Source organism: Silurus meridionalis, chromosome 18 (assembly GCF_014805685.1).
Source record: "Silurus meridionalis isolate SWU-2019-XX chromosome 18, ASM1480568v1, whole genome shotgun sequence".
Taxonomy (NCBI): Eukaryota; Metazoa; Chordata; class Actinopteri; order Siluriformes; family Siluridae; genus Silurus; species Silurus meridionalis.
Window position 1 is genome coordinate 26593408 of NC_060901.1, and position 12692 is coordinate 26606099.

General features: G+C 38.9%; 1 protein-coding gene and 1 pseudogene across 5 annotated transcripts in view; one reads left to right on the plus strand and one right to left on the minus strand.

Annotated features, from left to right (window-relative positions):
- The window catches only part of tmem244 (transmembrane protein 244), a 23950-nt gene extending 15362 nt beyond the window's left edge, over nucleotides 1-8588 (plus strand). Inside the window, exons 1-7 of one of the 5 annotated variants that reach the window (XM_046873795.1) lie at nucleotides 2413-2536; nucleotides 2663-2792; nucleotides 4872-4957; nucleotides 6096-6172; nucleotides 6985-7110; nucleotides 7918-7962; nucleotides 8349-8588. In XM_046873795.1, coding sequence (XP_046729751.1) covers nucleotides 2712-2792; nucleotides 4872-4957; nucleotides 6096-6172; nucleotides 6985-7110; nucleotides 7918-7962; nucleotides 8349-8446 — 513 coding nt within the window. In that variant the 5' untranslated portion in view covers nucleotides 2413-2536; nucleotides 2663-2711 and the 3' untranslated portion in view covers nucleotides 8447-8588. Of the gene's footprint in view, nucleotides 1-2412; nucleotides 2537-2662; nucleotides 2793-3840; nucleotides 4702-4871; nucleotides 4958-6095; nucleotides 6173-6984; nucleotides 7111-7917; nucleotides 7963-8348 lie in introns of those variants that run through there. The other 4 variants (XM_046873794.1, XM_046873796.1, XM_046873793.1 and 1 more) reach the window with 4 other exon arrangements.
- A 318-nt stretch (nucleotides 8589-8906) lies between these two features.
- LOC124401383 lies at nucleotides 8907-12125 on the minus strand (annotated as a pseudogene).
- Between the last annotated feature and the right edge of the window lie 567 nt (nucleotides 12126-12692).

Sequence of the window (12692 nt, forward strand, 5' to 3'; positions counted from 1 at the left end):
GAATAGACTCAGAGATATAGACTGAGATAGACTCTGGGAGAAGCTCTGGGATAAACTCTGGAATTTACTCTGGAATAAACTCTGGGATATAGACTAAGATAGACTCTGGGAGAAACTCTGAGACAAACTCCAGGACAAACTTTGCGTTAAACTCTGAAATAGTGTCTAGTTATGAATCTAGTAGGGACTCTATGGATTCCAGAATAGACTCTGAAATAAACCTCAGGTTACTATCTGGGATAAACTTTAGGTCAGTCTATGGGATAGATTCATGGATAAACTTTGGAATATATTTTGGGATAGACTCTGAGTAATACTCTGGAATAAACTCCAGGGTAGACTTTGGTTTAGACTCTAGATAGACTCTGGATAGACTATGGTATAAACTCTGGATAGCCTTTGGCTAGACTCTAAGTTAAACTCTGGGTTAAACTCGTAGATTGACTCTGTGATAGACTCTGCAGTAGATGGGATAGACTCTTGAATAAACTCTGGAATAGACCTGAATAAAAAGCTGAATGCAAGACTAAGTTTTGTGTTTTGAATTTTAATATAAAACCCATTGAATAAATGGAGTCAAACTAATTATTTAAAGGATTGTGCATCACTGCAAACGACTGCGCATTTTACATACGCCATTGTTCTTCCCAGAATTGGAAAACAAAAAAACATTAAATTGTGTTTACATTTATAAAAAGCCCACAGACAACCTGTTATGAAACTCTTCTCAATATCGTCCTCATTTCAGGTCCCTAATCCTCGCAATGTGACGAAGACTGGATTTAGAGAAGCAGGCTGCTACTGGATCAGCAGCACCGAGGAGGATTGTGTCTGAGGATCCCCGTGTGGCTGAAATGAACAGACGGGCCTATTTTTATTGACTTATTATTTACAAGAAACGTAAGGGCATCTCCTCAGACGAGTGGATTAGCATACAAATAGGATCCAGCAGGGATCAAGAACTGTCACTCAAACAGAACGAAAGATTGGGGAAGGGACTGATAGAACACGTCACATCACGACACACTCTTCAATTCTTTATCTTTCAAATTATAATCTCTGGTTGCTGTGGTCCGTTTCGTGTTTCCATCCTCACAACACCACTCTGTGATACGGTGTGTGTGAAAACAAAGATAGAAAAGGACAAAGACGGAGCGAGGGATGAGTTCATTAGTTGTAGCCTTTTGTCTCATTGTCTGTTTATCTTTCTGGCTTGACTCATGATTATATTAATCTGTTTGTGAACCTCTGTTTTTAAAACTTGCCTGTTCAATACATCTATCAGAAAAGTAGAGAATATATGGATGGATGGATGGATGGATGGATGTAGGAGTAAAGAATTTAAATAATATATAAGAAATAAATGAATAAATCTAGATAAATGGCAGGTTTTAAGATGTCAGGATAGATGGATGGATTGATAGATGGCCAGACAGACAGACAGATGGACAAACAGATGGATAGATGGATGGATTTACAGACTGATAGACAGAAAAATAGAATGGATAGATATACAGGCAGACAGATGGATAGATGTATAGAAAGATGGACAGACAAATAGATGAATAGATGGATGGATAAACAGACAGACAGATGGATTGATAGATCCACCTGTCTCTTTAATAGATAGATGGGCAAACAGATGGAGGATTAAATAGATGGTTGCACAGACAGATGAAAGATGGATGGATGGATGGATGGATGCATGGATGGATGGATGGATGGATGGATGGATGGATAAATGCATATCAGACAGACAGGCAGATAAGATGGGCTTGACCCTGAAACACTGAGTTAGATGAGGTGTTAGTGAGATACTCGCACACACACACACACACACACACACACACACACACACACACACACACACACACACATTTCGTTCTCTGTCCAGTGCATATTTGTTCTGTGTGCTCGTGTCACGTTACTATGGGAACTGCAGAAGTGAGATTGGGATCTCCATGTCCATGTACGTTTCTTCTGGGGTCCCCAGTTTCATCTCCACTCACACAAAACCCCACTTACTGATTTCCAGCTGTGGGGTTTTGTGTCCTGTTTTTGTGTCCTGCTAGGAGCCTCACTCACCAATCCATCCATCATAATGGAGGGAAAAGAAAGATGTTAGAGGTCATTTAGAGGTGAGAATTCAGAGTATTATTATGCATTTGGTATTAAAGGGACAATGAATTTGTGTGCAGAAATCTTTAGAACTAAAGCAGTAACTTGTAAAGAAGCAAAGTGGGTGGGGCAAAGGTCTGACCAATCAGAAGACACAGTGCTTTTAAATTAGGGGTGGAGCTTGGAGTGTAAGTGGGCAGGGTTATATCACCTGAAAACCATGGTGAGGCTTCTGCTAAGAAACATGGAGACAAAGCAGTATGGACTGAGACATGGAGCTGTGTGTGTGTGTGTGTGTGTGTGTGTGTGTGTGTGTGTGTGTGTGTGTGTGTGTGTGTGATTTCAAACTATATCAAAAGATGCTTCCGTACACAGACACGGTGTTCCCTCACCGATTTGAAGGACCTGGCAGGTGCAGGTAATGAGCTCGTCTTCTCCAGGTACCTCTTCCAGGAGAAGTTCTCAGCACCAGAGTAACCTCCGGCGCCTACCATCGCGTCACACACAGGCGCACAAACTTTCTCTCTCTTTTTTTGTTTTACAGAAATCTGGGAAACATGTCATGGAGGAGAAATTGTTTATAGATTAATCAAATGCTGAGGCTCCTCCAGACATCTGCAGAACATCAGAAGAACATCAAAAAGCAGAAGATAAATCATACCAACAAACATAAAGTCAGAGTATTTACTGCATCTTTTCTTTCTGTCATTCATTCATCCACTCCATGGCACTCGGGTGTCTATCCTTTTCTTTCTTTCTTTCTTTCTTTCTTTCTTTCTTTCTTTCTTTCTTTCTTTCTTTCTTTCTTTCTTTCTTTTTTCGCAACACACCTACACCATCTCTAATAAACAGAAACGCACAGTACTATCTATATACGATTGAGAAAAATGGGGAGTTAAGGGGAGGAAGGGAGGGAAAGAAGGACATAAGAAAGAGAGAGAGAGAGAGAGCGAGAGAGAGAGAGAGAGAGAGAGAGAGAGAGAAGGTAGAATTCCTGAATGTAGAATTATCTTTCAATTAATTAGAAGAAAAACTAAGAGAAATTAAACATGAGAGAAAGAAAGAAAGAAAGAAAGAAAGAAAGAAAGAAAGAAAGAAAGAAAGAAAGAAAGAAAGAAAGAAAGAAAGAGAAAGAAATTGGTTTACAATTGCGAGAACAAAACACAGCAGAATTAAAAGGAAATAAGAGAACAGACTCAGAAAGAGTAATAAATTACACATGGGAGAGAGAGTGAAGAAAGAGAGAGAGAGAGAGAGAGAGAGAGAGAGAGAGAGAGAGAGAGAGAGAGACCCATTGTTAATTACTATAAGTAGTGTGTTATTGTTATCTGTGCTGTTTCTTTCACACGTCTGTATAATGACACTGACGTCAATAAAGCATCAGACTAGAGGAATAAATTACAAGGAGAGAGAGAAAGAGTGAGAGAGAGAGAGAGAGAGAGAGAGAGAGAGAGAGATGTGTTATGCTTGTGAATAATTTAAGAGAACACATCTGTGGTAAGTTTGTGTCCTAATGGATACTATAGCACCACCTAGAGACTAAATCATGTCACACACCCACACAGAATAATACTCGGTATTATTATACACGGTATTATACTGCACTAAACAGCACTGAATAATACTATCATATCCTATATTTATATTATACTGATTCATACAGTATTAGATTAGATTAGATTATACCTTTACACCTTTATTCGTCCCACAGTCGGAAAATTTCTATGTTACAGCAACGAAGAAAAGAAATGTGCAAATATATAAAGTAGTTACACTTAAAAAAAAAAAAATATTGCAGTTAAAAATGGTGTTATTGCACAAACACTTCACTATAAATTATAATGTATTGTACACTACTGAACTACACTATATTATACAGAACTATACTAAATTTAACTAGAGTTCGGATCCTTTCTTTCTTTATTCAATTAGTTATCAGAAGGTGTGATGGTGTAGATATAGTGTGCAGATGTAGTGTCTCCTCCCTACTGTATTCTTTATGCAAATAAACCTTGATAGCTCTAATGTCAACAGGAGTATGCTTAAAGACAGCACAGTGTCGGGATTAGCTAAATCTCAGGGTCACCATGGGAACAGGAAATTAAATGACACAAACACAAAAAAACACTGGAATCTCAGTTCTGGCTGTTAAACTGTGCCTAAACAGGATTTTGTCGTTAATGATATATTTAATTCCATACGTTTTTCCGTACGACAAAAGATCAAGGCGGTCCTGCTAACACTCTTCGAAACGCATGCTAATACACTGAACAGCTTGTGCTAACATGACGTAGAAAAATAACTTTGCAGCCGCATTCTGTCCATGTCAGGCCCCCGGGTGTAGGATTTAATCCGGCTCAGGCTAAAACGTTTAAGCAAGTTGCTAATCCCATTAAAACCGCTGCTCACAGAAACACAGTTAGCATAACACCGCTTTGCTAACATTTTTTGCGGAAAGCGTATGCTCCCCATGGTGTGGTATTACTGCTACCGGTGCTGTGGGACGCCTCAATTCAAGCACCACAGCAAGCTGTCAATCAACACCAAGCTCAGCGACACATGGGTAAAGCTCTTCATCTCGAGGTCAGGAGATCTACCTAAAACACACTAGTTCACAGTTGAACAAAAGGAACGGATTTGACTTACTGATATGACTGGGATCGTTGATGTTGGCACTGATTTCTTTATATTGTCTTAGCGTTCGTTTTATTCCTGTGCTAACGCTTGCATGCTTTTTGTGTTTCGTTTTCCAGGTGGTTCTTCAAAACTTGTTCATGTGTATGGTGTGTTTCTACTCACTTTATTACATCACTGTCAGCCTGTGCATCGGCATCCTGAGGTAAATCTTAGAAAATAATACACTTGTATGTGTGGGGGACTTCGGCTGTGCTAAAAACTACATTTTCAGCAAGTTTAATCAGAGCTGCCAAGGTGATGTTTCTTTTATGGCAAAGTTTTTGGTGCATGATTGTGGGTCTGTGATGTCCATCATCATACCAATTATGTACTATTTAAAAAAAAAAAGAAAAAGGTTTGATCAGATTACAACATGGTCTTTGAGTACATCAAAAATGCATACACACCAAATTATTTCCAAGAAAAATGCCTTTAAAAATGGTCATTTACCAACATTTTGGGCTTTAAATCATGGTAATTCTTACACTTCTCTCAGTGTGAGAAGAACTAATAAATCAGCTGTTTCTCACTGCAATCTTCCACTTCTCCAGTGATGTCACTTCCTGACCAAAAAACAAACTTTTACCAAAACCAAAACATTAATTATACCGGCAGCCATCTTGGAGAACTGGGAATTCTTTCTGGCTCTATTTGACAATGCAGATGATAAAGCGGTCATGGTTGTTGTTCTTGTTGTTACTTTTTTATGGAACATAATTTTCAACTAAAGAATGAAAGAGTAGAGCTTGGTGTCCAGACTTCCATTTCCCACATTAAGACTGAAGATACAAGTTTCATCAGCTCCATTTGAAATGATGAGCATTTCCAGATTTGCAGTAGCTGGTTGTGCAAACAATTCCTTTTTGAAGAGATGTTCTGTATCATGGCTGTGGATTTGTAATTAATATAAAACTGTCTGCTACAATGGACTTGGTGCTACAGTCACCATGATTGAAAATAAATCATGAAAAGTTGAAAAATAACCTCAACAATGATGAAACTATAATAAATAGACATTCGGAACTCCTTAAATAAGGATGGGTTCCATTCGAAGTTTGGTTCCTCGCAAGGTTTCTTCCTCACACCCTCTCAGAGAGATGTCTGTGATTTGGTACTTATTAGGGGTAAACTTATAGAGATTCATTTAGGACGCAAAAAATGTATATTTATAATCTATTTATTTTGGAATTGATGTGAATTTTTGCCACCTTCACTGTTGCGGAAGAGATTTTACCTCAATTAGCTTCATCCTGTGGAGTTGTATTTAAGAGAATACTATGGGTATTTGTTTGTTGTATCAGGGTAGAAGACATCGACAGGTTATTAGCACCTTTCAACTACAAAATACAGCCTTCATGGAACAGTCCGGAATATTTAGGTAAGTCCAATTCAGGTTTTTCAAGTAAAAAGAAAATCATCACCACCTGACTTTTTTTGGTTCTTCTCCAAAATGTTCCTATGGTGTCTGAGCCTACGTCTGCACGAATCTGGATAAATTTGAAAACGGCATACCGTGTCCACACTATTGATTTCAATCGTTTCACAAAAGACGCTAATCCACACTGAAACATCTGAAATGCTTTTTCAAAAAGCGAAATTTTTTGTTGAATTAAAAACGCCATCTCGGTGTAAACGGAAGACCAAAAACGGAGAGAAATGATGTGTTTTTAAACAAAAACTTGTGGACATGACCTCAGACACACAGTTGTACAGGACGTTTTGTTCCCCAGACTTCTAATCGCCACCACCTGTTCCCAATTAGTACATTTTCCATAAATTATCTAGACAGATTCTAGAAAATTTCATAGTGTCAAGAAATTTAGCCTACATTTGAAATAGGAGACCCAATGCCCCAAGTCAACTCCATGAAGATCTGCTTTCCATGTGTTGGAGTGGAAGATCTAATGCAATAGAGCTCAAACACCTTTGGGATAAATGGAACCCCACCCCATATCTCCTTACCTTAATCACTACCTGATCCAACCTAGTAACAAATCTCACAAATCACAATTTTTCCAGTGGAACATTTTTCCAGAAGAGTGGTTCTTCATAGAACTAAAAATGTGGACTAAATGTGGCGTGAGCACATAATTATGTTCTCCGGTGTCCTAGTGCTATTTTAAGTTCTAAGGACGTCATTAAATTCTGCATTCATGTTTTTTTGAGACTGTGCATCTGTTCCTCGTGCAGCGAGTGTGATTTCCACAGAGGTGACGTATATCGTGGGAGGACTCATGTTCGCCTGGATCGTCGAGGAATGCGTGTGGGACTACGCCATCACCGTCACATTGCTACACGTCGGCCTAACGGTTGCTGGTATTGAACACTTTTGTAGCCAGAGATAGCTTAAAATGAATTTCACACTCCATTTCCACATTCAACCGAAGTATCTCCGAATCTTAGTTAAAACTGAGACGTTTGAAGAATTCGTTTCAATTTCACTGAAAGACACCAATCAAATAATTTAAAGGTAAAAAAAAACGCCAATACAATAAACACTAAAGAGATACAGCGTGGTGTATGAGCCACAGAACAAATGCAATACGTCGCACTGTCATTAGCGATAGTGGTTTAACAAGGCTAAAAAAAAGGAAATGTCATTTGAACCGAAAGAGCTCAATATTTGAGTGACGGCCCCCTCTGGTGGCGTGATGGGGACACTGCAGCTGGAATCGGTTACACTCGATTTTCTGTAACAGGAGCTCGAAAAGTTACAGCTACAGATCACATAGAGGTGATAAGGAATTTATAATTTCTACCTGCTATGATGTTCTACAACATAAAATATAATTCCACAAATTAAAAAAGCTAATTGTTTGTAAATTGCTGTGCAAGAAGTAATGACTGAAAAATAGAGAATTTGAGCTGTTTCCATGAGGGTGTGCAATTTAATCCAGAAAGAGCAGAAGTGGTTGCAGGTTTTCATTCCATCCAAATAGAAATCAAACCTGATCTATCTATTAAAAAACAAAATTAGTGAATTTAACAGATCTTGATTAGTCTGGATAAAATCCTGCAACCACACTAGGCCTTTCTGGATAAATTTGGAAATCCGTGTTTTTGCAGTTGCTATCCAACAGGTTTAGATATAAATAAATCCTCATGTTTGCTGTTGTGTTTCAGTCATGGCTGATTTTCCTTTCACAGAACACTGGTGGATCGCTCTCGGTGAGTCCTGACTCTCAAATTGACTCCTGATTTCTTTTAGAGCACCAGTTTGACTTTCCTCATTCTAGAAGTTCAATCTCTGAGTGCTTTCCAATCTGCTCCCAAGCTCCCTTCTGTACATAGTGAACCTGTAAACTTTAGGAACCATAGTTCACTACACATCAGAACACTGATGATCAAATATGTAGTTTTCATATCTTATATACATTTGTTAGCATAATTATTCTAAAAGATCGCTAGTAGATTTGAATAAAAGATCATAAAACAATTAAACGTTTTTGCAAATGAGACAGACCTTAAAATGGCTAAAGGAACTTGGGAACTTGTGAGGTAATTAAGATGCACCTTTAGAGTCTTACTCACACTTCAACCTGATTTTTTTTCAGGTTCAGGTTTAGCGATGATGATCTTCGTCGGGCAGCTTTTGGCACATCATCTTTTCCGAAACAATTTTGTACACCCTGAGGAGCTCCAAAACTTCTAACTCACTTCTCTTCACTGGGAAATGTTCTGCACTCACTTTTTTCACTTGTTCTTTCTTTTTTAACTATTTTGTTTACTCACATTTTCTTTCCTCAATGCATTTTTGTCATCAATAAATAACCTTGGATGTAACAGAAAATAAAACTCTGCATCTGGTACTTGTGTATGATGGATAATCACAAAAACACAAAACTCAGTCTTAGCAACAAGAAATGAGGAATAGAAACATCTGAATCCTTTCAAAATCTACTACAATCTGATATCAGGTATAATTCAGTGTGCGATCAAAATCTAATGCTAATGAATGTGTTGAATGTGCTGACCAAGCAAGATTATATACAAACTTTCACACAAAATCACTCAAAACCTACTGAAAATCAAATGGAACCAAAGGATATAGAAAACCTATTAAACAATAAAATGAATGAATAAATTAGCTTTATAACATACATTTAAAAAGTCATATTATAAGGCTGGGATGCCCAAACTATTTTCTTTGAAAGGTCAAAAATCGAATTTGATTGATGCCCGTGGGCTAAAAATTATTGTTGCATTGTACCGAACATTTTATTAAAATTAAATTTGTCATGGTTCATCTCAATTGGGATTTCAAATAAATAAAAAACGTAAATCTATTTGATATATTTTTATAGGTAGAAACAACTGAATCAATTCTATAATTGAGTTCAATACCTAATACAGCTGATCAGCGACCTCTAACGAGAAACTTGAAAACTGCTCCTTATTTTTCAGAAGCTTTTCCAAATAGCATGTGGAGCAGTGGGCTGATTTGCTAGCTTGGGCATCTCTGCAAGCCTCAACCTGAGACCCACAACTTTAACCATGAGAGGGAGCCATCACCCAAATATTGACCTGAATTAATATTGTATTTCATATGAAATGTAAAGCTCTTCTAGAAACAAAGCAAAGCTTACATTTCTAGCTGATGGTTCATTCAGGACATGGTGTAATTGTGTGCTGGTATAACTGATATTTGAGCAACAATTTTGGCAACATGCAGGAATTTTACCTAAAACAATACACACTTCATTTTGGATCACACAATTTCACAGTAGATGTAGCAAAAAAGAGCAAGGGAAGAATTCTAACCAGAGTGTTAAACCCAAATCCAGCATATAGAGGCTGAGTGAATGTTGTTTGGACTCTGTGGAGGAGCTTCATGGTGTCAGAGACGCTGTAGAAGGACAGAGTTCCTGCACTGTGATCCACATACACTCCTATTCTGGATGGTGATGGAACTCTGAGATCAGTCTTAATGTTGTTGTGAAAGAAACAGAGAGAAGAAGAAGAACACCACAGACTCCAGGACTGATTGTTGCATCCAAACCTACACTCATCACCCCGTCCTTTCCTTCTGATGTCTTTATATGAGACTGAAATATCCACACCCACACCACTCCATTCCACCTCCCAGTAACAGCGTCCACACACACTCTCCTCACACAACAACTGAGGCCAGGAGTCATATCTCTCTGGATGATCAGAGTACTGCTGCTCTCTCACACTGTATCTCACTGCTCTGTTCTTCTCAGACAGAATGGGGTTACGATGTGCCGTGTTGGGATCCAGAGTCAGATAACAGGAATCTAAAATAAAAGAGAAAAACAAACAGAACAATGAGAACACTGTGTGTGTGTGTGTGTGTGTGTGTGTGTGTGTGAGACGTACATTTCACAAAATCATCTCTGCTCTGTGGCTTTGAGAGAAAAGACAGAACTGTGGAGACAGAAATAAAATTATCAGATGATAAAACACATAAAATCTGATATTTATATCAATCATCAGAAACGTATTTAAGTCACGTGTTCAGTCTTGAAGCACCAGAGGGCAGAGTTTCTCAGCAGTTCATCATCAAGACTGGAATCAGGTGAGTGTTAAAAACTCTAAACTGTGCAGAACTTTGATGCTCAGGAATGAAGACTGACCCCTCGACATCACTCTGTCACAGAGTGAGTAAAGACCTCCATCATTGTGTTTCTCCAGCAGGAACAGCTCCTCTTACCTTGTGCAGGAATTTTGTTGAATTCCTCCTCACAGAATTCCTCAAGTTTCTTCTTCAGATCTGAGAAATATTTCCTCATTCCATCTGATAAGTGATGTTGATGGACAGTGATGCTGGATGTGTGAAAATCTGGTCTTTCAAATGCAGGAGACCGACGTCCAGCAGAGACACATAAAGACTGGAAACTCTACAGAAAGAGAGGAACGAATGATCTCAGAGTAAAGACACACTTGTGATGTCAGACAGGGACATTTATTGTTCCCTTAATGAGAGGTGTTTTAGAGACTGTGTGAGGAACAGCTGGTTCTGTAGATCAGACAGTGTGTGTTACCTAGAGGAAATGGATGTGATCGTGTGTGTGTGAAAGCTGCTCCAGCTCAGTGACTTTCCTCTGAAGATCAGTGATCTCCTGCTCCAGTTCCTCCAGGAGTCGTTCAGCTCGACTCAGTTCAGCCTCCTCCTGAGCTCTGATCATCTCCTTCACCTCCGAGCGCATTTTCTTCATGGAGCTGATCATCTCAGTAAAGATCTTCTCACTGTCCTCCACTGCTGTCTGTGCACTGAGCTGTTAGACACACACACACACACACACACACACACACACACACACACACACACACACACACACAGACAGACACAGACACACCTATCATTCCCTCTGTCACTGGGACTCTAAATGACTCCATGTTGTCCATGTTGTGTGTGTTTCTAGGAGCAGCTCCGTCTCTGCTCACTGCTCACCTTTATAGTGTTCACAGCCTGTTTCAGCTCCTGCACCTTCTTCTGCTTCTCCTGGATTCCCTGCTGGGATTTCATCTGCTGCTTCTTTAACTCACTCTGAGGAGAAATCATTACTATTAAAGTTCACTCAGGTTTTCTCTCATGTGGACAAGTTTCAGGTGTAAAATTGACGTTGGCTGATTAAATGTTCACTCCTCTGATCTGATTATGAAGAACACTGAGTAAAAATAAATTTACTTCACATAAGACCAGAAAATATGAAGTTAAATGCTGTAACTGACCAAAACTTAATGAGAAATATCATTAGGACGAGTTCTCACCTGTTTCTCAGCTCTTCCTGCTGTAACTGATACAGCATCATGGCCTTTATGTTTATCCAACATGCACAAAGAGCAAATGGATATTTGATCATTTCTGCAGTAGATCTTCAGCACTTCATTATGTTCAGAGCAGATCTTCTTTTGTAGCTTTACTGAGGATTCAGTTAATGTGTGTTTTTTCAAAGCAGGAACTTCTAGATGAGGTTTTAGATGTGTTTCACAAAAAGAAGTCAGACACACCAGACAGGATTTGGCGGCTTTGTGTTTTCTCCCGGTGCAGAAATCACACTCCACATCTCCAGGTCTGGCATAACAGTGATCAGGAGAAGCAGCTTGGACTTCAGTCTTCTTCTTCAGTTTCTCCACCACTTCAGCCAGCATGTTGTTTCTGCGTAGAACAGGCCTTGGAGTGAAAGTGTCTCTGCACTGAGGACAGCTGTAGACACCCTTCTGATCCTCCTGATCCCAGCAGTCATTAATACACACCTTACAGAAACTGTGTCCACAGTCACCGGATCCTTCAGAAGATCCAGACACACTGGACAGATGAACTGATCCACTGAAAGCTGATCTACTGAAATACTGGCCTCCGCCATTTTCCTGCATTTACACAGTAAGAAATTGAGATCAGTTTTGTTTGTCTGAAATGACTAGTTATTTCCTGGTTTTGTGTGTGTTAGAGAGAGAAGTAGGAGAACCAGAAACACAGGTAGGTTATAAAAACTCACCTGTTAACCACTTCATCTCCTTTCACTTCATAAATTTAACCCATGTATCTACACTTTCTGGGATTCATTTCCAGAAATACACAAGTTTTATTTTATGGTCTTTTTGCCTCCTGACACCTCAAACACAACTTCTTTCAGTTTTACAAATTTTTAGTGACGTCTATAAAAGAAAAATCCTGAAAATGTCTGAATTTTATTTTAAAGTTACAGCTTTATTTCTGATTACTGTCAGAGCTGTTGTTATGGAAAATGAATCAACAGTGAAAACAGTGATATTGTGTATGTACTGATAGCTGAACGAGAAATTTCTCTGAAAAATATCTGATAGTTCCTTCAGTTTTCTGTCTGTTGTTTTCTTTATTTTACCATCAATCTCTATAATTGTGGCTGCTGGACCTTCATGCTCGTTCACCACATCCATAACATCCCCAGGTT